Here is a 24,389-nt window from a genome sequence, read left to right on the forward strand (position 1 = left end):
TGCTATTTGAAATTAATCAGTAGTGGTTTATCCATCAGATGGATTTTGGCTGCAAATAATATAAAATCATATCTACTCTTTCTAAAGACAGGATGGTTTCAGTCTTGGCTAATAGAATGTATTATTGTCATAAAAGACCAGAGTTCCTTCCTTCCTTTCTTCTACTTGATATCCTCAGCTGTTAATATTATCTCCCCCCATTGTCAGAAATGAATGCAATAGTGTCACGTGTAGTTATAATAGCATACAGGGGGAATAACGTGTCTGCCTCTTTTCAGGAAAACCTTTCCTGGAAGTCCCCCAAGTGACTTGGAATTCCACATAATTGCTATGGCACCATTATAATTCTCTTTCCTGGATTGGAGGAAGATCCAGACAAACCTGAGGATACATGCTATTTGAATCAATTGAGCTTGTGTTTAAGAGAAAGAACAGTAGGCTATGAGGGAGTTAGTAGAAGATGTCTGTGAGTTGCAGTATTTTTCATATTAATTATCTTCTGTTTTAAATATGTCTGTCTTCAGTGTTACTTGAGAAGCCATTAGTTTTCCTCTGTGTCCCCTCTAGTCAAAGGAGCATTTTGTGCCTGCCTGTCTTTGGCCAGAGAAGAGAGAGGAGTATAGACCAAGGTCCATTGATGACAGGTAATTTCTCTTCAGTACTGACGAGCCAGTATAAAGCCATGCTCTCTTGTTGTGAGATCAGTAATACCAGTGTACGAAAGATAGTATTTAAATTTAGTTACCAAAGCTTACTTGGTAGTCCTTAAGGGACATCTTAACTTAAATAAGCCCCCTAATAATCATATGTAGTTAGTATATTATCTTGTTTGTATTACAAGAACTGAAAATAATTTGTTGAGAAGCATTCTCATGGAAATCTTATAATTATTTATTTTAGTGATAAAGGGAATACAGAAGACCATCTGGTTCTTTCAGACCTGTAAAGGTGCTGCCCTATAATTTCAGATGAAGCAGGTGATTTGCCAAGAGAATCATTTGGGTGGCTGGAAGATAAAGATATAACTTAGAAACTCTTTTTTCTCACCTGATGTGCTGTGTTCCCTGCATTACACATGGCATTCCTGCAGCAAAGTACCAGCTTAAAAGACCTTATGCTTGTCAGTAAGAATGGCTGTAATTCAAGGTCTGAATTTTTTCCTGGCATTCTTCCTGAATTTTGAGGTCTTTAAGCTGTCCATATAGGGGTTGAACAAATACCCTTGGATGTCCTTGTGTTTACTTTAATGACTTTTGAAGAATTACACTGTAGTATCTCATGGGTAAATTTGTTCAAGAGACCTTGTTTTGTATCTCCTTCTCATCACATCAGCTGGGAAGTGGTTGCCTTTTGTATGCCAATCATTTACTTATAGGTATATTCAAAAAAATATTAAATTCACAATCCTTCCCTCAAGGATCTCCACATTCTACTGTGAAAAAGACAAATGAATGAACAATTAAAATATAGTGTGATTTATAGCCCAGTAGAGGGAAGGAAATGTGCTCTGAGAGCAGGTGTGGGTCTGGGCAGGTCAAGAAATGAAGCCCAAGTTGAGTCTCAAAGGATAACTGAGACTAAATCAAGTTAAGAAAATAGGGAAGGAGGTTTTTTTGCAGATGGAGTGACATGAGCCGAGGCTTAGAGGTGTCAGAGAATATGGAATGTTTGAAGAATAGCTAGCAGTTCATCAAGTCCAGAGTTCAGAAAGACTGAAGATGGATGCTGAGTAATAAGTCTATACTGGAGGACAATAAGTATAATTGGAACTTTATCCTTAGGCAGTGGGAGTCATCAGAGGCTTTTCAACCCAGAGTGACATGATATAATTTATATTTCGGAAAAACCACTAAGGCTGCAGAATAGAGGGAGGGATTCAAGGGGGCGAAGAGGAACGGCAATGACAGTCAAGAGGCTGTTGCAGTGACCTAAAGAAGAAATGAGGAGAGCCTTGATTAAGGCAATGGGGACAGACGAAAAAAGAAGTGATGTTTGTGAAATATGGGAGATAGAATTATTTTAGCCTTGAGCTTTTTGATCCAGGAGGTAAGAAAAAGGAGAGGAATTTAAAATGACTTCTCCATTTCTGACAGGGCTTGATAGATAGTGGTTCTAGTCATTGACATATGTCTAAAGGAGTTGGACCAATTTGGGAGTGGGGAGAGGATGAGTTCACCTTGAAATGTTTGGAAACCTAGTAAATGATTGCATGGAGGAGGCTGGAACTCACGCAGGAATTCTGAGCTAGAAAAATAGAGTTGGGAGTTTTTAGCATCATGTAAGCCGCTGACATGAATGAGGCTGCCCAGAGACTGTGTGTTGAAAACAGACTAAGAACAAGGTGCCAAGGAGGGTAGAGAAAGACCAGGTGAGAGTGTTGTTCTTGAAGCCAAGGAAAGAGAACATAATAATACTATTAAATACTGCTGAGAGGTCCAGTAGGGTAAGAACTGAAAAGGGATCACTGGATCTTTCAAAGTGATATATTTATTTTTATTTAGGTAAGAAATATCTAATCATAATGTAAGTTGAAATATATGTGTATGTATACATACATATATGGTGAAAACATGTATATAGATACAAATATAGACAGTGTGTAATTTAAGAATTGCCCTAAATCCCATCGCCCAACATAACTACTGCTAAAATTTTGAAATATATATATTTCCAGACTTCTTCTATATGCAAATATATTCTCTATATCCAGATATGTCTATATATAACAAAATGAGTTCCTACTATAAAAATATGAAACACTGCATGAATTTGCTTATCATTCTTGCCCAGAGACCATGATAATCTTTTCCACATCTTTCCAATTTTAGTATATAAGCTGGAGAAGCACATGGTGTCCATTGAATTAAGCAACTAGAAGATCATTTGTAACTTTGCAAGGCAGATTTCAGTGGAATGGTGAGGGCAGTAACCAGATTGTTGTGGGATGGGGAATGGGTAGGTAGTGAGAAAATGGAAAAAGCATCCTAGACCACTCTTTCCAGAATCCAGGCTGTCGGGGCACAGGAAGTACAGAATGCCAAGAGAAGAGTACGATAGAGAAGGGTGTTTTTGTTTGTTTGATTCTGTTTTGAGGGGGTTTTATTTTTGTTTTTTGCTTGGATAAGAATTTTCACTGACTTGAAGGAACCAGAAAAGGGGGATAAATTGAGAATACAAAGGATAGGTTGCGATTCATAGAATAAAGCCCTAGGAGGCAGGAAAAGATGAGATATAGGAAGGTGGAAAGAAGCCCCATCTTACAGTAAGGCAATTGGGAAGGAGGTGAGAGTGGAAAAAATAAATATATTGATTAGCTTGCAGTGATTACCTGAGGTAATTATGGTCACCTTAGAATGAAATGGATCATACCTACATATATTCAGTTATTTGCTGAAGACTTTTGGACATGCATGAACAAAGAACTGCCATATTGGATCCTGATATCCACTTGTATCCTAAGAGTGGTGCCAAGAGATGCATGTTAGAAAGGTCTAGTTTTCTCTGACAAACTGAAATGTCAGGAACATTTCCCCAAATGTTTTAATTACCTTACATCATCTATTTGGGATCTACTATCCGTGTATTTCTGTGAAGCTTCTTGAAGATAGATTTTCTTAACTTGTCTGTCCCCTGGGACTTAACTACCTGCAAAGTAAAGTAGTTAATCTAGGGAAGTTGCATTGAATGTTGGGAAAAAAGATTTGGAACAAATCTTGGTTAAATTCTGTTAACCTTGGGATAATGACTGAGCATCTTGTGCTTTAGTGCCCTTATCTGTAAAATGGGGATGTGATCATATTGACCTTAGAGAAATGAGTGGATAGCATAAAGTGTTGTACGTGAAGTCCCTGAGGAACAGCTATTCAGCCTGAGTGATCAGCATGTTCTGGTGACCTCACCATTGCTATCTTGGTTACATCTTGTCTCTCCCAGTGATCGAGGGCTCCCATTCAGTCCAGCACACCAGGATTTGATGATAGGAACATAAAACCATAAATAATGATAATAAACTTTTGCCAGTGGTTAGGTGTTTTCAGTGAAGACGTTACTGTTGTGAAATGAGGAACTAAGTGGAAAGAATTGCTACCTCACAATGTGCAGACTTAACAGAAACCCATATGCACTTCCTAAATGCTGTTGTACATTTTATTTTTGTATTTGCAAAAGCATATCACCTGAGGTGTTTTTTGGCTCATAAGCACATAGTTAGGCTTGTGACCAGAAAGGAAACCTGGTTTATTGTATCTATTTTTCACATAATATTTTCTTTATCAGCAAGTGTAATAAGGGGATTTATCAGGGGCATGTATGCTGAGTACCACAGGTGCTCAGGTATCAGTTCTTGCTATAAAAGAATTCTAAGCAAATATGATTGCTATATGTGTTATGACTTTTCAAGACTGACAATTCAATAGAAAGGGGCAAGGATAACAATGCAAAGGAATTATCTCCCATTTACTATAGTTCCCCCTGAATGCACAACACTGTCTGCTCACATTAGACCTGGTGAATAAGCCACTTCTGCTTGGGAGACTGAAAGAGATGGGGGGTAGAAGACTTCGATAATTTCTGAGTTTCTGCAACTTAATTCCTTATTAACTCACCAGCATATGTGTAAATTTAACTTTGACTTTTAAAATACAGTAACTCACTAGAGCTAACCTAAAAAATGCAAGTCCTTGAGTACTAATTAAGTATTCTTATAATCACTTAACAATTTAAAATGGCTCTTACCTAAATATCTGCATTTTTTTGGTATCATATCTTAATATTATGATTACTTTGTTTTCTTGACTCTCTCTTTGACTTACTGGGATGCTTTTTCATAATCTGGTTCCTGTTGGTTTTGAGTACTTTTGTGGCAGCAAATCAAAGAGGAATTAATTATTTCCCCATTTTTCTGTTGCACAAACCATTCAATATTGCTCCATTGGTATGTACAAAATTTGGAAGTGCTGTTTGTTGCCTCTCTGTCTCCTAATCAAAGTGCCCTGTTGAAATGGGAGGATGATGATCTTAGAGATGTGCCTTCTCAGCTGAGCTCACCTCTGAGCACTCCTTTTGAGGAATGGTTTCTGTTTTTACATTCTGACAAGCTAAAGCAGTTTTCACCTCACACCAATGAGCATTAAGCAAGTCTGAAACACCTTGATGTTTCCCATTGCTTCTGTCTGGGCCTTGTACTCTCTGGGTGGTTAGTAGACATGCATGGAATGAATGGATAGATGATCAAAGATAGAAGGAAGGAGGGACTGGAGCATGTGAGATTTCTTTCCTATAATAGTGAAGGCATTCTGAGGGGGGAAAATCACTTTTAGTTTAGTTTTTCAGATAATTGGCATCTAAAGTGATGTGTTCTCAGTTGAAAAACCCTGCATAAAAGCATCAGTATTGTTATTTAGGTATCCTCATCTTTTGTGTGTGTTTGTGAGGCTTGAAGTTGGCAAAGAATCAAGTCCATGAATCCTCATAGCATTTTTATTAAATACCCAGCATTGTGCTAATCATTATGAAAGGGGCAGAGTCCCTGTCCCTGAGTGTATTAGGAGGACAAAAACTTGTATAAAGCAAATAGCCAACAATATAGGCAATTTGTGTTCAAATTAAATACTGTGTAGTAGGCATTCTAATTAGATGCAATACAATGGAATTCAGGAAATGGCCAAGTCACGGGACCTTCGGGACAAAAGGTAGTTTGGGTTGGTGAAGAGAAGGAAGACTTCCTAAAACATATTGTGGTCCTTACCTGTAGAGCTTGCACAGTCCTTTGCAAAAAACTCCTCCAGTGGATCTTGGCAGTGAATGAAATATCAAAGCCGACCTCACTGGTTTGATGAAGGAAGCCCCAAGATTCTTTCTAAACAAAAATGTTTTATTATTAAAACATAATAACTAAAAACTAGTGATACAGTTAAAATAAGCACTGAAACCGTATTTTTAAATATGTAAATTAAAAGAATCCTGAATATAAATCATGTTTTCTAAACAACACCAAAATATTTCTTGTTTTAGGTTGCTAGTAAATACAGAGAAAAGAATATCTTTGTAAAATGTGTCTAGAAGATATTTTAAACTCTATTACTCTCTAGGAAAGGGACTCTACCATTGAAAAGATTTTTAAAATGATAAAAATTTGAAAAAAAAGGAAAAAAAGATAATTATCTAAATCTTGTTTTATATATGCCTACCTAATCAAACATTTTTGAAAGCTTATAGACCAAACACCCTATTTATTCTATAGATGATGGAAAAGAAGTAGGAGGCATCTGGGTGGAACAATCAATTAAGTGTCTGACTCTAGGTTTCATCCAGGTCATTATCTTAGGGTCCTAGGATGGAGTGCCACACTGGACTCTACTCAGCATGGAGTCTGCTTGGGATTCTCTCTCTCTCTCTCTTCCTCTGCCCCTCCTGCTCATGCTCTCTTTCTCTAAAAATAAATACATCAATTAAAACAAAGGAAAGAAGTAAAACATTGATTTGTGTCCTAATGAATTTATAACAAAGTGGGTGATGTAAAAACTAATGTCCAATTTTTAACAATGAGTCACTTTAGAAAAAAGTAAACTCTTGTGTCACTGACTGTACACCCAGTAGCAGTTTAGGGGTTTGGGAAAAAATGAAACGGGAAGATGTCAATATTTGCATACCGAAGATGAGAAAGAGGGTGTTCCAGGTGGGGACTTCGGAAAGTGGCATGAACCAGGTGTTACAATGTGGTCCACACCTGATGGAAACAGATTTTTGCTAAGGAAATAAGATTCAGTAGACCTCGGTCAGAAAGTGGAGTGCCAAGCCATGCTGCAAGGGATTTGCAAATCCTTGGGGAAGAGAATGAAGCAATCATTTTGGTCTCTTAGAAAAGAAGTATATCAGATGATTGGTTTGGACTGAATTATATTAAAGAGACTGAGGATAAAAAAGAGTAGTTTGGTGATTATTTTGCTCTAATCTGAATATGAAATGTTGAGATTCTGGTGATGATAAGAGTTATATAAGCATTGCATATGGAAGTCTAATTTACAGGAGTTTGGAAGGACATAGAGTCAATCAGTTGCCAAAGAAGCTGTGTTCCTGTTAAATAATTTGAAGTTACTTATGGACTATAGAAAGATACTTTCTCAAAATATCTTATCTAAAATATTAATAGTCTTATTCTCAGTGTTTGGAATCTACTTCCCAAATCTGTATTCATTGTTTCTGAATGATAATAGGTAGAAAAATGTTTCCCTTTGGTCAAGTGTATTTTGTTTAGAAAAACTGAGTCCTTGTTGGGGACTTTGGAAACCTAACAGAGCATACAGAATAAGCAGTGCCTACCTGAATGTCACGTATTTTTATACCCAAATGGAAAGCAAGCCATAATTTAGGAGTAGATTGAGTTTCTTTTTCCTCTAAAATGAATTTAAATGATGAGACTATGAATGCAGTGAAAATAAGGAAATGAATTTGACAGATACTAGTTTTCATTTTGAATTTCAAAGTACTGGCTTTCTATTAGCATACTCCAGGAGTAGTGAATTTCTATTAAGTTGGCACATAGTTTTAAATTTTATGAGTATGCTATTGTACATATAAAAACCCATTTCAGTAAGTTATGGACATGGTTATTTCTTTTTTAATCAGCAGGCTCTAGGCCATATATTATTAGTCTAAACTTGTCATGCTGAAAGTCTTGAAGCCATGGAGCTTTCTTCCTATATTCCTTTTTGGTGAACTTTTTTTTATTTGGGTAGAAGAAATAGGCTCGGAAGAGAATATAATACTATTTTCAAGAAATGTTAAGGTATCTTTTAGCAGGCATTTATGCTTAAACATGAAGTGTTAACTACAGCCTTCTTCATTAGACTGATATTTTTGTCCTGTAGCATTTCTTTTGTTAAATGTTTTGTTAAGAAGTATGGACTTACCATAAATAAAGGTCTTGCAGATATTTTAATACTGACATGTAGTGTTGTAGTGTTCAACTTTGTTTATCAGCCACAGAGCTAAGTGCCCCCCCCATAACTGCAAATAATGAAAAACAGTTGGAAATTATATATCACTTCAATTTTGAATTCAAATGGTGATAGATCCTGTAATTGTACCTGTGACTTGTGTCTTGGGTCTTCTCTCAGTTCACAGAGTCAGGGCTTTGAATGGTTATTATGTAGAGGACAGTGATGGTCAGTATGCTGTCTCTTTTTTTTTTTTAAAGTATAATTTTTTATTTTTTATAAACATATATTTTTATCCCCAGGGGTACAGGTCTGTGAATCACCAGGTTTACACACTTCACAGCACTCACCAAAGCACATACCCTCCCCAATGTCCATAATCCCACCCTCTTCTCCTAAACCCCCTCCCCCCAGCAACCCTCAGTTTGTTTTGTGAGATTAAGAGTCACTTATGGTTTGTCTCCCTCCCAATCCCATTTTCTTTCATTTATTCTTCTCGTACCCACTTAAGCCCCCATGTTGCATCACCACTTCCTCATATCAGGGAGATCATATGATAGTTGTCTTTCTCCGCTTGACTTATTTCGCTAAGCATGATACACTCTAGTTCCATCCATGTTGTCGCAAATGGCAAGATTTCATTTCTTTTGATGGCTGCATAGTATTCCATTGTGTATATATACCACATCTTCTTGATCCATTCATCTGTTGATGGACATCTAGGTTCTTTCCATAGCTTGGCTATTGTGGACATTGCTGCTATAAACATTCGGGTGCACGTGCCCCTTTGGATCACTACGTTTGTATCTTTAGGGTAAATACCCAATAGTGCAATTGCTGGGTCATAGGGCAGTTCTATTCTGTCTCTTTGTAGTCAAAGAGGAAATGAGCTTACAATGAGCAAAGTTAATGGAGGAAAAATAAGAAGCAAGACTTTACCAAAGCTAAGCCACTAGGTCAGGCCATTTCTACACCAGATACCTCAGGAAGAGTCCCCAGTACTGCTGTCCCCCGCCTCCACTTGAACCTGGTTCCATTGCAGCAGAGCATATTTTGGTGGAATCAGTATGACTTCTGCTTTGCTGGGATTGGCCAGCACTCCCTATAGGGAGGGATGAAAGATTACTCCATACTTTGCTGTGAAAGAGAGGAAGAGGCAAGGGGGTCAATGCTCAGAGAGGAAGACCCTTTGTTCTTCTTTGCTCCCGCCTTTATTGGTCTTTCAGGATAATCATAAATCTTTATCACCATTTCTCGAGGGCATGATGTTTGACAGGAGGTCTTACTGGATTAGGAGGATCTATTTGTGGGAAGGAATGACATACTAAACTGTATGTTCTACGGTTCTGCCAAACATAGTCTAGGGGACAATGCATATATCTCTTAGATCACAGGGCAGCTGTTGGGGCTAAGAAAGCTTCAGGGAAGGTAACTCCCTGTGACATTCCTAGGGCAAGAGTGGTCATGCAGGCATGGGCACTCCAAAGTCCTATGCCTTCCTCCAAAAACCTTCCTTGTACCCAGTGGCCTCTGTGTTACATTTTAGCAAGCCAGGTATTGTTGCAGATTTTATGCTCTACATCAACCCCAACACCACTTTCTAGGGATATTGAAAGGTTATCAAATATCCTTCCCTGTCTTTGTTTCTTACTGTCTACTCCTGCCTGTGATATTTACATATACACATATTCTCCTCAACTCCAAAATAAATAAATAAATAAATAAAATAGCCCCTCCTACAATAGGGTACCCAGATATTGGAGGTATCTTTATTAACAACAGAAAATTAGAACTACTATTGTGTTTCAAGTAAAATATTTGGGAGACTTTTTTTTTTTAATGTTCAGTTAGCCAACATGTAGTACATTGTTAGTTTTTAACGTAGTGTTCAACAATTCATTAGTTGTGTATAGCACCCAGAGCCCTCCTTAATACCCATCACCCAGTTACCCTATCCCCCACCCGCAAACCCCTCCACAACTCTCAGCTTGGTTCCGAGTCCAGAGTCTCTCATGGTTTGCCTCCCTCTCTGATTTCTTTCCATTCAGTTTTCCCTTCTTTCCCTTATGGTCCTCTGTGCTGTTCCTTATGTTCCACACAAGAGTGAAATTTTTATAGCCCTCAAATAATACAAATTATTTAGGAACACTTTTTTGGGGAAATATTTATTCTCTATTAAACCAATATTGGTTGACCTTCATTTCTGCTTCTGGTGAATTGAGGTGGGGGTGACTCTCTCCTACTTTACGTTACATTCTTCACAGCGGTCACTACAATGACAGCGATTCAAATAAGAAAAGGTGTCTCCCAGGAGGAGCTATTGGAACCTCTCGGGAGATTAGGGGTTGGTTCACATGTTATTTGATGAGCCATATGTGATTTAAATATGACATTCTACTTTCCTGTTGAAAATCATTTCAAGGCTTTGGATCTCCTAAAAAGTGTAAATACCTTAAGAAAGGTAAAATAACAATGGCAATGAGAGTGGTAATTATAATAATAACAGAGGAGGTATTATTACTGGTCCTGGGTCTCCAAAAGCTATCCTATGGGTTCCTGATCCATGTTCCCTTGTTAGCAGGCATCTTTATGGTCTCTTTACAACAGTGGTTCTCATAGTGTGATTCTTGGACCAGTAGAATGAGCCTCATCTGGAGATTCTCATAGTGTGATTCTTGGACCAGTAGAATGAGCCTCATCTGGAGATTCTTAGTTCCACCTCAGATCTGAAGAATCTCAAATTCTCTGGATAGCTCCTGGCAGTATGTGTATGAACATACCCTCCAGGTGACTGCGATCCCACACAAATCTGAGAGCCACCTGTTGCTGCCGGACATCTTGAACTGGACATTAACACAGACAACCTAAAATTGCGTATGCAATTATTTCATTGATTTTTCAGAACAAATTCACGAATTATATCAGAGCATTACTGTCCTTATTTTACAGCAATGAAACTGAAGCTTAGGTTAAGTAATTGGCTCAATATCATAGGTGTGGAATAAGTGAATAAACCCCACTATTCGTCGTTTCCTTCTTCTGAACTTGTCTGTCAGCCAAAGCTAGTCTGTCATCTGATAAATCCTTACAGGGTTTGTTGACAGTAGTGCTTAGTGGTGGTGGAAAGATTGATTTATGAAGAGAATCTGAAGCTGGAGCCCTATGGAGGGAAGGCAGGTTTGGGTGGCCTCTTGGGCAACTGGAAAGCATCCTGGACTATTGTTTTACAAAAGAACAGTGGAAGGAATGGTAAGAACTTGGAAAGGGGAGGCAGAGAGTTCAACAAACATTTTCCAGGAATGCCTGGAAAGGGGAATCTCTGTAGTGAATTATATACTCCATTAACATATTTGTCATGGGAAGACATTCCCTGGAATAGGCAATCTCGAGGAATTTTCTGTCAGGACACTGTCCAAAGAAACAAGGCATTTGACCCTTGGCTGTTTATAAGTGACCTCATTTTACTCTGGCTTTTCTTTTTGTCAGGTATTGCTTTTTCTGTTGTAAGTGACAAATGGTTGCTAGCATCCTGGCCCATGCTTCTTCTTTACCCCCATGGAGAGAGAGTCTGATATTATCTAAGTTACTACTCTACAGACCATGTTGGCACCTGTTATGCATATGCTGTTTGATATTTTCTTACTTTTCAAGAAGAAAATCTTCTCAGAGATTAAATAAATTGCTAAGAGTTTCTTCTTGGGCTTATAAAATCATAATGTGGAAGAAGACAGACTTGCTGTGTTTCATTACAAGGCTTGTTTTTCATTCTTTCACTGTGTCCAGTCAATGTTTTGGGTCTCCTTACCAAAAGCAAGTAAAATAAATGTTTTTCTCCCTTTGAGTTTTAAAAAAAACATTGAGCATTGAAAAGTGTATTTGCTTTCATAAAATCTCATTTGTGGGCAAAACAGACTACATTAATTGTACAGATATGTAGCGTGGATTTGAGACAATGTGTCATTCCATCCTTGGAAAGATGAAAGGCGGGTGTGTGTGACTAAACATTTGATTTGTTCTCTGCCCTTCTCATTTGAGTCAATCTGGTTGTTCCACTCAGAGGAGCGTCAGTCTGGATCTTTATTTTTAATGGATGCTTCCCTATTCCTTCTAGAAATTTAAAAAAAAAATTGCCAGAAGAATATACTTAAAGTTTAGAGGATAATAACAATAATAATATTTCCAGAAATGTTTTCTATCTATTAAGTTATTTAATTATCACAATAACCCTATAAAACACTTACCCTCATTTTTCATTTGAGGAAACTGAGGCTCAGGAAGATTACCAAATTACCTAATTTGGACAACATCATATTGTTGATAAATTATAGGGCTTTGATTCAAACAAAGCCTATTTGCTATCATTCTGTTAGCTGTTGCTGAATAATTGTTAATGGCAAAATCTCAGTGATATACAACAGCAAGCATTTAATTTTTGATCCTTTTTCTGTGGTTTGATTGGGAGCTGGCTGACTAGACATGGCTCACCTGGTTTGGGCTCCAGCTGAAGTGTGGTTTCAGGTTTGTTCCTTATGTCTTTCTTCCTTTTGGACCAGTGCTCTGGCTGTACGTGACTCTCATCATGTATGGAGACAGTAGCACAAGAGGACAAGTCCAACCACACAAGTATAGTGCAGATATCTATTCAGATCATATTTCCTAACATGGCTCTGTCGAAAGCTCAATATCAGTGAAGTGGGGATGTATTCTCTTTTCATGGGGGTGAGGGATGGAAGGGGGACTGACTATTTATAGAATGATCATTTGTTCTACCTTCAAAGCCTATGTATTCTTTGCCCTTCTGAATTTATAAATATTGAAAGCACAGGTGGGATGACACTCTTGATTGGGAGTTAGCCATCTTGTCATGGGGGTCACACACTGTCATTTCACCTGACTGCAGTTGCCCTAATCCTGTGCTCTAGAGGGTATATGACTATTTTTCTCTTCTTTGCCATCATCTGTCCTTACTAGCCCTGAAGGGGAAGATCATCAGTAGTTGAATCTAGAAGACTAACATTATGATCATTAATGTAAAATACAATCATTTTCTTCTTGTTTATGTAATCTAAGGGCTTTGATGTGGAAAATATTTCTAATACAAGTTCTAGTACATATGGTAGAAAGCAGTCAAGTGTGTGCCCTAAACAGAAGGATATAAACTCTTCTCCCAGACACAATGGATTGTAAGGATTATACCAGCTCAGGTAGTGCAGCCAAAGGAGTTTCTTACCTTCTTCTACCTCATGCTCAGTAGCTAGCTTGAATCTAGGATGCTCCTCAGTGGCAATGCAATGGGAATTTTCTTTTTACATTTATAATTTTTAAATTTTTTTATAAACATAAAACATATTATTAGCCCCAGAGTTACAGGTCTGTGAATCGCCAGGTTTACACACTTCACAGCAATCACCATAGCACATACCCTCCCCAATGTCTATAACCCCATCACCCTCTCCCAAACCCCCTTCCCCCAGCAACCCTCAGTTTGTTTTGTGAGATTAAGAGTCATTTATGGTTTGTCTCCCTCCCGATCCCATCTTGTTTCACTTAATCTTTTCCTGCCCCCCAAACCCCCCACGTTGCATCTCCACTTCCTCATATCAAGGAGATCATATGTTAGTTGTCTTTCACTGATTGACTTATTTCGCTAAGCATAATACCCTCTAATTCCATCCACGACGTCATAAATGGCAAGATTTTATTTCATTTGATGACTGCTTAGTATTTCATTGTATATATATATACCACATCTTCTTATCCATTCATCTGTTGATGGACATCTAGGTTCTTTCCATAGTTTGGCTATTGTGGACATGCAATGAGAATCTTACATATCAACGTCCTGTGTTATGAGCTAGAGATTTTGCAGTACTTATCCCTCATGCTTGGTCCTTTAGCTAATTTGGATATTAAACCAAATTATGAAAATATTATAGGGTAGAAGCAGAATTCCTAGTTTCGTTCCAAACCATATCAAGAACTTAATGGCTGGAAATAGACCATTGAAAATTTCTGTAACTGGGTTTTCCTCTTCAACAAATTAATACCATATAAATTTTCCTTGCCTTTTGCTTTTGTATCTTACCTGTGTCAAAGTGGCTGAAAAGATTAATCCCCCAAAGAATGAATTAAGTCAAGTGTTTTGTCCAGCAGTTCATTTCCCTTCATGACTAGATTTATAAGGGCTATGCAACCTTCAGGACTCAAGGCTCTAACTCTGCTTCTTGGCTTGAGGTCTTTGTTCATTTCTCCCATTTCTGCCTGATGCATGTTACTGTCTCTGATGTGATTGTCCTAGCATTTCTGTTTCTCACCTCAGCATATTTTGAATGTCATTTCTTTATTGTTTTGCATTGGAAAATCCATAAAAGATTTAATGTGCTTTCCTTGGTCCCCCAGCTTATATGCACAAGCATGTTCATATAACAATGGTGATTTGCTACACAGTCTCACTTAGTGCCTTTCTCTGTTGTGTTAAAATGACTTTGCTGCTAGTTATCCAACTTCCCTACAGGGCTTCCCTCTATATCATCATTTATTTTGCTACTCACTATTGAGTAGCAAAGCTTGAAAAAGGCTTTCAGAGAACCTCACCCAGAAATTTGTAATAACTGTGTCATAGGTACTGGACCAAGATGACTCAGGTAGATGTGGCCTCAGCAGAGACAGTGGTATCGCCTGCGTGCAGAACGCACCTGGCATTTTCATCCTTCCATAGCACGAGAAGATGTGCTGCCCAGCAGCAGAATTCCATGCATGTCAGACCTACCATTTGGCAGTTGGTAGTGTGAATGGGAATGTGTAAAGCGTTTTTAGGTTTTTGGAGGACCGGCAGCTTATCTGTGCCAACTATTGTTGTGAAGGAACACAAATCTAAATCTGTCTATATGGTTGGATCTCTGTGCTCGGTTTATTTAAAACATGGCATTTGGAGAGAGGTAAAATACCAGCGCGCTGTGTCTTCGCCTTTTTTTTTTTTTTTCTCCAAAGCAGATTTGTTGGGTGTATTTGCTGTAGCAGTGCAGTAAAGAGGCATGTGCCTATTGTGACAGACCAGACCTTCTTTGTACTGTTAATTCTAATAAAAATAATCATCTACATTGATTTATAAGGATGGAATGGAGTGGGGACATTGATTTAAAAGAAGAGAATGGCTATGAACAGTTTGATTTATAGTGGTATTAAAGCAAATGATTCAGATTTAGTTTGTACATTCTAAGGTTGCTTGTCCAGTGGTTAGTTGTCAAAATATATTCAGCAAAGAGCAGTCAATTTCTCACTGAGCAATACACCCCTGATAGAACGTATAATTTATTCAAGCCCAGGCCATATTTTGTGCTTGATATGTGGGAGGCTGCTACCCGCACATCAGTGGTTCTTAGGTAGGAGAGGATTACTTTAGAATGAGATAAATAACCTTATCAGACACTAATTTTATGGGACAAGAATGTAAATGCAGTGAGTAATCAGAGAGCATGTAAATAGCAGCAAGCTAATTTTCAGAACCATCACCACTCAGTTTGCAAAGTGTCCTTCCTGTTTAAGAGAATGAAACTCAGCTGCCACAAGGAGTGTAATATCCTCAGTGGTCAGTTATGATGGGAAGAAAACCAAGTAGGGTTTTGTTGTGATAAAAGTCCCTCATATGGTGATCGTGGTGGATTTATTGTGCTTCCTGGAAACCTTGGTTGGTCTCCCAGACTGAGGATTTGTGTCCTTTCTCAGTTTTTCCATAGCCCTCTGCATTCCTCGGTCACAGAATGGGTCACACGGAGGCACAATTGTTGCCTACCTTGGGTCTCACTACCTTAAAACTATAAACTGCTCAGGGTTAAGATCCAGCTCTTTCTCCACATTTGGCAGATGGACGTATGCACTAAACATTGAATGAGGAAACTATTTCCATGCCATTTGAGTCCTAGTCGTTTGTCTAACATATACAGGTGACCTCAGGAGCTCCCAGTTTTTAATGCGATTCCAAAAATCACTGCCTCACATAGTTCTGGTTCAGAGTTCCCATCTTTAATTTGATGGGTTTTGACAAGATATATCATCTTCAGTTATGTTCTGAATTTTGGTGATTTATTTGTTTTGAATCCCCGAGCTAACCAATTATTTCAGTAATCACTACTTCTTACCAATAATGTGTGTTTCTATAGGGAGCATGACTTCGGCGACTTCACCTATCATTTTAAAATGGGACCCCAAAAGTTTGGAAATCCGGACACTAACGGTGGAGAGGCTTTTGGAGCCACTTGTTACACAGGTAAGAGACGATCTGTAACACTTTGTTGCTTGGATATGTTTCTGTCATGATTATGTCATGACTCTTCAAAAGCTTAGAAATCTTTAAGAGTAAATTATACATCCTGCCATAATGCTAAATACTGAAGATATGTTACTGCCTGAACTATGGACAGTTTTATTGCCCAATAACATTTGAAGTGCCTTAAAAAAAAAAAACAAAACCTTACGATAGAATTTTTTTTGAAATTAGGTTGATGAAATTAATTAAAGAGGGGGCATTGGTGAAGGGTCTGTGTTTCATAGTAATGAATTAAAAGTTTAAATAAGCCATTCCTAGCTCACTTTCAGAGGCTCATGCACAGTTGGGAAGAGCCGTATTGACTATTTAAGAGCAAAGTATATGACTTTTCTTTAGTTGACAATGGAAAATTTATCATGTTAGAAAAATGAAATGGTCAATTGTTTTTGTTGTCACATTTGCCACATCTCTGCAGGTGACTGTCAATAGAAAACAAATTCTCAGAATTTAAGTTTTAAATGTTAAGTTTTAGTATCTTATGAAGCATGTTCTTTGCTATATTAAACTTAGAAATACATGGAATGTGAAAACTAAAGATTTTTATGGTATATTTTTAGGAAAATTTTATGCCAAATTAAGTCAAAGTTTATTTTTGTTTCTTTTTTTCGTTATTATTATTTTTTAAATTTAAATTCAACTATTGTTTTTTCCATACTGGTTTTCTAGAGCTGCTGTAATAAATTACCACTTAGTTAAAACAGGGATAGTAAAGGCCTTGCTTGCAAAACTCCTTGACTAAATATCTAATCACATCACAAATTTATTATTTTATGGTTCTGGAGGTCAGAAATCCTAAAGTCAAGGTGTTGGCAGAGCTGCATTCCTTGTAGAGGCTCTGGCAGAAAGTGCATGCCCTTCCTTGTCTTTTGCATCTTCTGAAGTCTGTTTGTCTTCTCTTGCCTCTTCCTCCATATTCAAAGCCAGCAATGCAACATCTTCAAATCTCTGACTCTGACTTCTGCTTCTGTCCTAACATCTCCTCATACCTCCTTCTTGAAAGGATTTTCTGATTACATTGGGCCCACTGAAATACTCCAAGATAATCTCAAGATCCTTAACCAAATAATAGTCATTTAAGATAACATAGTCACAGTTTCCAGGGATTAGGACATGGACATCTTTGGGGGTCATTATTCAGCTCAGCATAATCTGCCCTCTGCCCACCCCCAAATTCACATCCTTTCTATGTGGAAAACACATTTACCACATCCTGAGATTCTTCAACACCTCAACCTATTATAGAATAATTTCAAGTCCAAAATCTCATGAAAATTTCATCAGCTTAAGAATTCCAAATCTTGTCATCTAAATCATCTAAAGTAGGTGTGGGTAGGGCTCTGATTATAGTCCATTCTTGAACAAAATTCCTCTCTGTTACCTGTGAAACTAGAAAACTATATATATAATATATATATATATAATATATATATAGACACACACACACAAACACACATATATACGCACACATGTGTGTATATATATATATGACTATATATCTATAGATATATATTCCCAAAATGCATTGGGATAAGATGCACAGGAAAAACAAAATAGGTATAGGTAGTCCCACTACAAAAGGGAAAAAGTGGAAAAAAAAAAAAGGATTATCAGCTTCAAGCAATTTAGAAATCCAGCTGGGCAAATTTCCTTAGACTTGAAAGTTTGGGAACAACTGGCAGTGTTTCTACTGATAAACATTCTTCTTCTTCTTCTTTTTTTTAAATTTTAAGATTTTGTTCATTTATTTGAGAGAGAGAGAGAGACAGACAGACAGACAGACAGATGCAGAGATAGTGAGAGAAAACACATGTGGGAAGGTGAGGGAGAAGCAGGCCCTGACACAGGGCTCCATCCCAGGATCCTGGAATCATGACCTCAACTGAAGAAAGACGCTTAACTGACTGAGCCTGCCAGGCGCCCCTTGCGGTTCTCCCCTGTGTTTCTCTGGGATTCACTGTATTAGAAAAGGGGCTACTTTACAGAATATTCCCAGATAATCCCATCTCTATTTTGGGCCTCTGCTGAAATGGTCAAAGCCATCCATGAATCACATGCCTAATCTCTTCAGAGAAGCAATTTGTGTGACTGATAACTCTGAGCTTTCAGTCCTTCCAAGGCACAAACCAAAGGTTATCTAGACTCAACAATTGGCTTTCTCTCCAGAGCATGCTTTCTGAGAGTGAGTTTTCTAATTTTAGTGCCTTTTGCAATTTACATAGGCTGAGAATTTTCCAAATCATCAAGTCCTGGTTCTTTTAACAGTTCTCTCAATTTCTTTCTTTCTTCTCACATTTTACTACAAGCAGGGAGAAGAAACCAGGGCACTCCTTCCACACCGTGCTTGGAAAACTCCTTGACTAAATATCTAGGTTCATCCTGTACAATTCTGATTTCCATATAATTGTTAAGATACAATTCGTCCAAGCTTTCATTCACTCTCTCTTGCATTTCCCAATAGCACATTCATTTTTTTTTCTGAGCCTTCTCCAGCATCTCCTTTAACATCTGTGTTATTTCAGTCTTCTTATAATGATTTAGATATCCTCTCAGATGAGAGAGGCTTTCTCTAACATGCTCCTCGCTTCCTTCTGAGTCCTTGCAAGCAAGGCCTTTACTATCCCTGTTTTAACTAAGAGTCAGTGCAAGGCCATTGGATTTCTCTATTAACATTCTTTAAATTTTTCTAATATCTGTCCATTATCAATTCCAAAGCACTTCCACTTTTTTAGATGTTTGTAATAGCAGCACCCTACTCCCTAGAATGTATGTTTCCAATTGCCACTATAACAAATTGCTACAACCTGAGTAGGTCAAAGAAACACAGACTTACTATTCTGTAGTTTCAGAGGTCAGAACTAAGAATCAAAGTGTGGTAGGCTGTGTTCTGTAAGGAGGACATTCCTTTCCTTTTTCAGTATACGGTGGGTACCTGCATTTCTTGGTTGTGGGGGTTTCATCCTTCTATAAAGCCGGCAGCATTCCACTTTCAACTGTTCCTCTGACATCAGCTTATACCATCTTACCTTCTCCTCTGACTCTCCGACTTCTCTCTAATGAGGTTCCTTGTGATGACATTGGAACCACCCAGATATTCTAAGATAATCTCTCCCTCTTGAGATCTTTAAACTAATCACATCCGCAAAGTCCCTTTGTTTCTGAAGATAACATACTCACAAGTTTTCAGATGTAGGAAATGGGTATCTTTGTTAGTAATTGTTAAACCATTTCATTAGATTTATGTACATTTTTCAGTTAATCATGATTTTTGTTAGCTCCATGAAAATTTCTTCAAGAAACACTTAGTACTGATAGGTGCTTAGATATGGGAAGATGTTGGCTACTCAGATTATAGACTGTAGACTAAGGTCTATGCATGAATTGTTTGTTATTGGTCTGCAATAAGCACAGAAATGGAGAGTAAGCGCTTTTAAATTTTTATGACTATTTTATAGGATAATTTTGTCTGTTGAATTGAATAATTGTAGACTTATTTTTTAGACTTATGTTTTTTGTCTTTAAATTTTTGAATCATTCATTTTGTTGTATTTTATAGGGCTTTGATTTATGAGGTATTATATACAAAAATATGAATAACAAGAATGAATAACAAAAATATGGCTTTTTATCATAGAAAGCATGAGAAAGACTGGCTTAGGAGATACTTTGGAGTCAGGTCAGTATGGTCTGAAATGTAGTTCCTTCAGCCTACTTAAAAGCAGAATGCCTTTTTCTAGCCTCAGAATTTTGCCTTCAGGTTACATATCAATATATTTAATCCTTATCTTACAGATTAAATGAAGCACAATAATTAAAATACAATAACTGGTATAAAGTAAATGTTGATTAAATATAGTTTTCATTTTTCTGGTTTTGGTGGCTATATATTCAGGCTTGTGTTAGCCATTACCTAACACTGTATAAGTCAAGGAGAAAGATATAAATGAATCTGGCATAGGAAAACAAAATATTACACATAATCTAATTTTTATTTCCTAAAATTTTTATGTATTTCTATTTCACTCTATATTTCATTTCTCTAAAGAATAGCATACCAGGGGCTGCCTGGGTGGCTCAGTGGTTTAACCTCTGTCTTTGGCTCAGGTCATGATCTCAGGGTCCTGGGATCGAGCTCTACCTTGGGCTCTCTGCTCAGCAGGGAGCCTGCTTACCCCTACCCTTGCCTGCTCTCTGCCTACTTGTGATCTCTGTCAAATAAATAAATAAAATATTTTAAAAAATTATTTTTTTTCCATATCTTTCAGTCTAGGTAAGTAAATTCTGTCAGATAAAAGCAATACATTAAAAACATTGCCTGGGTGGCTCAGTGGGTTAAGCCTCTGCCTTCAGCTCAGGTCATGATCCCAGGGTCCTGGGATCAAGTCCTGTGTGGGGCTCTCTACTCAGTGGGGAGCCTGCTTCCCTTCTCTCTCTGCCAGTCTCTCTGCCTCCTTGTGACTTCTCTCTCTCTGTCAAATAAATGAATAAAAATCTTAAAAAAAAGGTTAGGACAAATAAATGTCTAATTCGTATTTGTTCATTTACTATAGTAGAATATGTAAAACTCTCCTTGAATTTCACATAGTGACTTAGCACTCTAATGAGTCTTGGCAGCCCTTTAATATCTTCTCGTATCTCTATGGCTTATCTTTCTTTTTGGTTTTCCTACCCTGACTTAGAGAGAGATTCTTTCAGAAATGTGACTTTTTAGACAAGCATCTCTATTATTTCCTCTAATTTTATAGCTCTGCTATGAAATCTAAGCATTCCCTCCACCTAGAATAAAACCTTAATGATAGGACTGATATGATTGTTGACCTTTGAAGGTTATGAATCAGAAAGGAGAGATAAGAAAATACTGGACATAAACTCCTGTGCAACATTTTTTTAAAAAGGTAGAACTGAGAAAGAAAACTAAATCAAGGCCCAATTTGTGTCACACACACACATACACACACACATACACACACCCCTTTATAAGTTGAATAAAGTTTATAATGGCATTCAGTGGTGTAGTGTGCTCATACCCATCTTAGTTTTTTCTGATAGCAATAGATAAGTAATGAAATAAATATCAGAAATTAAGCATTCTTTGTCAAATTCATTCACTATTATAAGAAAAATCACATTAGGAATTTATTATTGATAAATAAAGTGTCCAACAAAACTATTTTATTTTGATCATAATATATATGAGGTGGAATATTATCTTATAATGTTGAGATGGCAAGATCCTTTTTGGAGAATCTTTATATTATGGAAATCATGAAATTTCAAATGAGAAAGGATTTATCTTAGAAAGTTTAGTCCTTGAACAAGGTGCCCAAATTTTTTATAAATTCCAAAAGGTAATTTTTTTTAAAGATTTTATTCATTTATTTGACAGACAGAGATCACAAGTAGGCAGAGCAGCAGGCAGAGAGAGGGGGGGAAGCAGGCTCCCCGCTGAGCAGAGAGCCCAATGCGGAGCTTGATCCCAGGACCCTGAGACCATGACCTGAGCCGAAGGCAGAGGCTTAACCCACTGAGCCACCCAGGTGCCCCAAAAGTAAAAATTTTTAATAGGCTGCATCCTGTGATACTAAGTTTTATTAGAAAGCTAAAATACTTGATTAGGCAATTTTATTGGAAAACTAAAAAAATAACACATTAGAAATTAAGAAACACTCTTAGATAACTCTTAGAACCAAAGGGAAATGCAAAGTATATATGAGTTAATGAAAAAGATGATGTCTTCCTAACAAAATATACACACCCAATAAAAGCTGTGCTCGGTACAAAATGTTAGCTTTAAATGCCTTTTTTATTAACATAAAAAAATAAACTAAGGGGTTCATCTTAAGAAATTAGAAGAAGAACATCTAAAGAATCTAGAACAGAATTTAATTAACAATGGAAACTGGGATCAGTAGAATAGAATACAAAGGTTAAAGTAGTTAACTAAATTCAAAATTTGATTCTTCTTTGAAATGGCCAATAAAAGTCCTTCAACACACAAATTATGGAAAAGATATAAAGAAAAATGTACAGGATTTTGAATGAGAAAGCATAAATAACTCCAGGAACAGAGAGGTTAAAAGAAGCAATAGTAGACTATTATATGCAACTTTACTCTGATGAAACGTGCAAACCTACAGGAAAGGAAGGGAATAAGTTTCTAGAAAACTTTAAATTACCACAGTATTTCCAGAAGGAACTGGAAAACTGGAATGAGGCATATAAATATTGGTAGGCTATTTAAAGATCTGTTATCAAAAAACATCAGAACAGATGGATGCATATCTAAATATTATTAGACATTTAAAGAACTGATAATCACAATGTTATTTAAACTACCATTCCAACTATTGAAAAAGATAAACAACTCCTTGATCATTTTTCAAGAATCATAATTTTATTATTAAAAATTCAAGATATTAAAATAGCATTTTTTTTACAAAAAGACAATGATGGTTCTATATCATTTCTGAGTTTAAATGCAACAAAAAACACCAAAAAACAAAAAACAAAAATTCATAAAATATAGCAAGTACCATCCAGCAGTATGTTCAAAGATCAGCATACATGTAACAAAATAGGAAGTTTTTCAGAAATATAATGATAGCCTACTGTGAGGAAATAAATAAAAATATTTCAGTAGCTCAATTGATTAAACCATTAGATGCTAAAAAGCATTTGAGAGTATAGCTTAGCAATAAAAACGAGCAACTATTGATATATGCAAAAACTTGGATGACTCTCCAGAGGAAAAAAAAGCTAATCACATAAGATTATATACTATATGATTCCATTTATGTATCAGCTTTGAAATACCAAAATTATAGAAGTGGAGAAAAGGTTATAGTTAAGGACAGAGTGAGGGTGGAATGGAGGTGGGTATGGCTAGAAAAAAGGTACCATGAGAGATTCTTGTAGTGATGAAAATGTTATGCATCTGGATCGAACCAATGTGATTTTGTGTCACAGTTTTGAAAAAAATGTTACCAAAGGGAAAACAGTAAAGAGTGTGTAGTATTTTTAAAAAAAAGACATTTGATAGAACTTTACACTTATTTCTACTAAAAAGTCTAAATAGAAATGGGGTCAAACTTTTAAAATAAAGGAATGTACCATGCAAACATAGGAATAGGACATAGAAAACACTTTTTCTGATATTGTAATAAAAAATCAATATTAGAATGGGGTTACGTGGCTAGATAGAAGATAAATATTTAAAAAATAAAGTTTCCATTTGTTCTAAGCAGCTAGAAATCAAAACAGGAAAATATTCTCTTTTTAACTGAAAAAATATATAAGGACAATTACTTTTCCTATATAGAATGAAAATTAATCTTATAATTAATTTCATGTGAAAATTTGTAATTATTTTTATGCCATTGAAGTAGAGGTTATGTATGCACAAGCTTTGAATCAAGGAGGTTTGATTTTAAGTACAGCATCCACAGTGATAACTTGAACATGTTACTTAATGTGTCACCAAATGTAAATTATAGATAATAATTTGTAACCAATAGGATTATTGAAGCGATACATGAAATGGTGCATTAAAGTGATTGATGAAGTATCTGATGTTATCCTGATACAAGTTTGCTCCTAATGCTGTGTTCTTCATTACCTGGTAGTAATGGCTTTCCAGTTATTAGAGAACGGGTGCCATGTGTAAAATAGGGATTCATTAGATATTTTCTTTAGAAAAATATTTTAATGCAGATTTAGAAAAAAATAAATTGTCTGTTATATTTACTCAAAGATTACTTAAGCAGGACCTTCTAAAGTTACTGGGAATTCAGTTTAAGCAATCTAATGAAACTCAGTCTATCACAATAGGATAGAATGGAATTTGCTGAAATTTAGTCCCTTATTTCCTTTTAGAAAGATGGATCTGCAACTTAAACAACAATAAGCATTTGGAAAAAAGAATACCATTGATGTTTAATGAGCTGTTCTAAATAGGTGTAATGGGGAAAGACCCTCCTAAGAAGAGAACCTTTCTTTAATCATTTCCAGTATTATTTTGAGTAGTGTCTATGGGCCTCTTTTAGGTTAGGCTCTGGTGACTTCTATAACTAGGTCCTTTAAAATTGTCCTCAAAAATTAACTATTTTAAAAGCTAAATAATTAGAACTTCA

General features: G+C 36.6%; 1 protein-coding gene and 1 non-coding gene across 7 annotated transcripts in view; one reads left to right on the forward strand and one right to left on the reverse strand.

The window, feature by feature from the left end:
- Positions 1-24,389, forward strand: part of CTNNA2 (catenin alpha 2) — a 1,140,635-nt gene that overhangs the window by 127,218 nt on the left and 989,028 nt on the right. For 5 of the 6 annotated variants that reach the window (XR_006606450.1, XM_045079083.1, XM_004742297.3 and 2 more), the window contains exon 2: positions 16,097-16,203. Coding sequence is in view for 5 of the 6 variants with exons in the window: in XM_045079083.1 (XP_044935018.1) it covers positions 16,102-16,203 (102 nt within the window). In the remaining variant the exon portion in view is untranslated. Of the gene's footprint in view, positions 1-10,695; positions 10,812-16,096; positions 16,204-24,389 lie in introns of those variants that run through there. The other variant, XM_004742296.3, reaches the window with a different exon arrangement.
- LOC123391827 lies at positions 2,746-2,848 on the reverse strand. Its single transcript, XR_006606542.1, has one exon. It is a non-coding gene; the product is annotated as a U6 spliceosomal RNA (small nuclear RNA).

Source organism: Mustela putorius, unplaced genomic scaffold, assembly GCF_011764305.1.
Source record: "Mustela putorius furo isolate JIRA1106 unplaced genomic scaffold, ASM1176430v1.1 tig00000281_pilon_pilon_pilon, whole genome shotgun sequence".
NCBI lineage: Eukaryota > Metazoa > Chordata > Mammalia > Carnivora > Mustelidae > Mustela > Mustela putorius.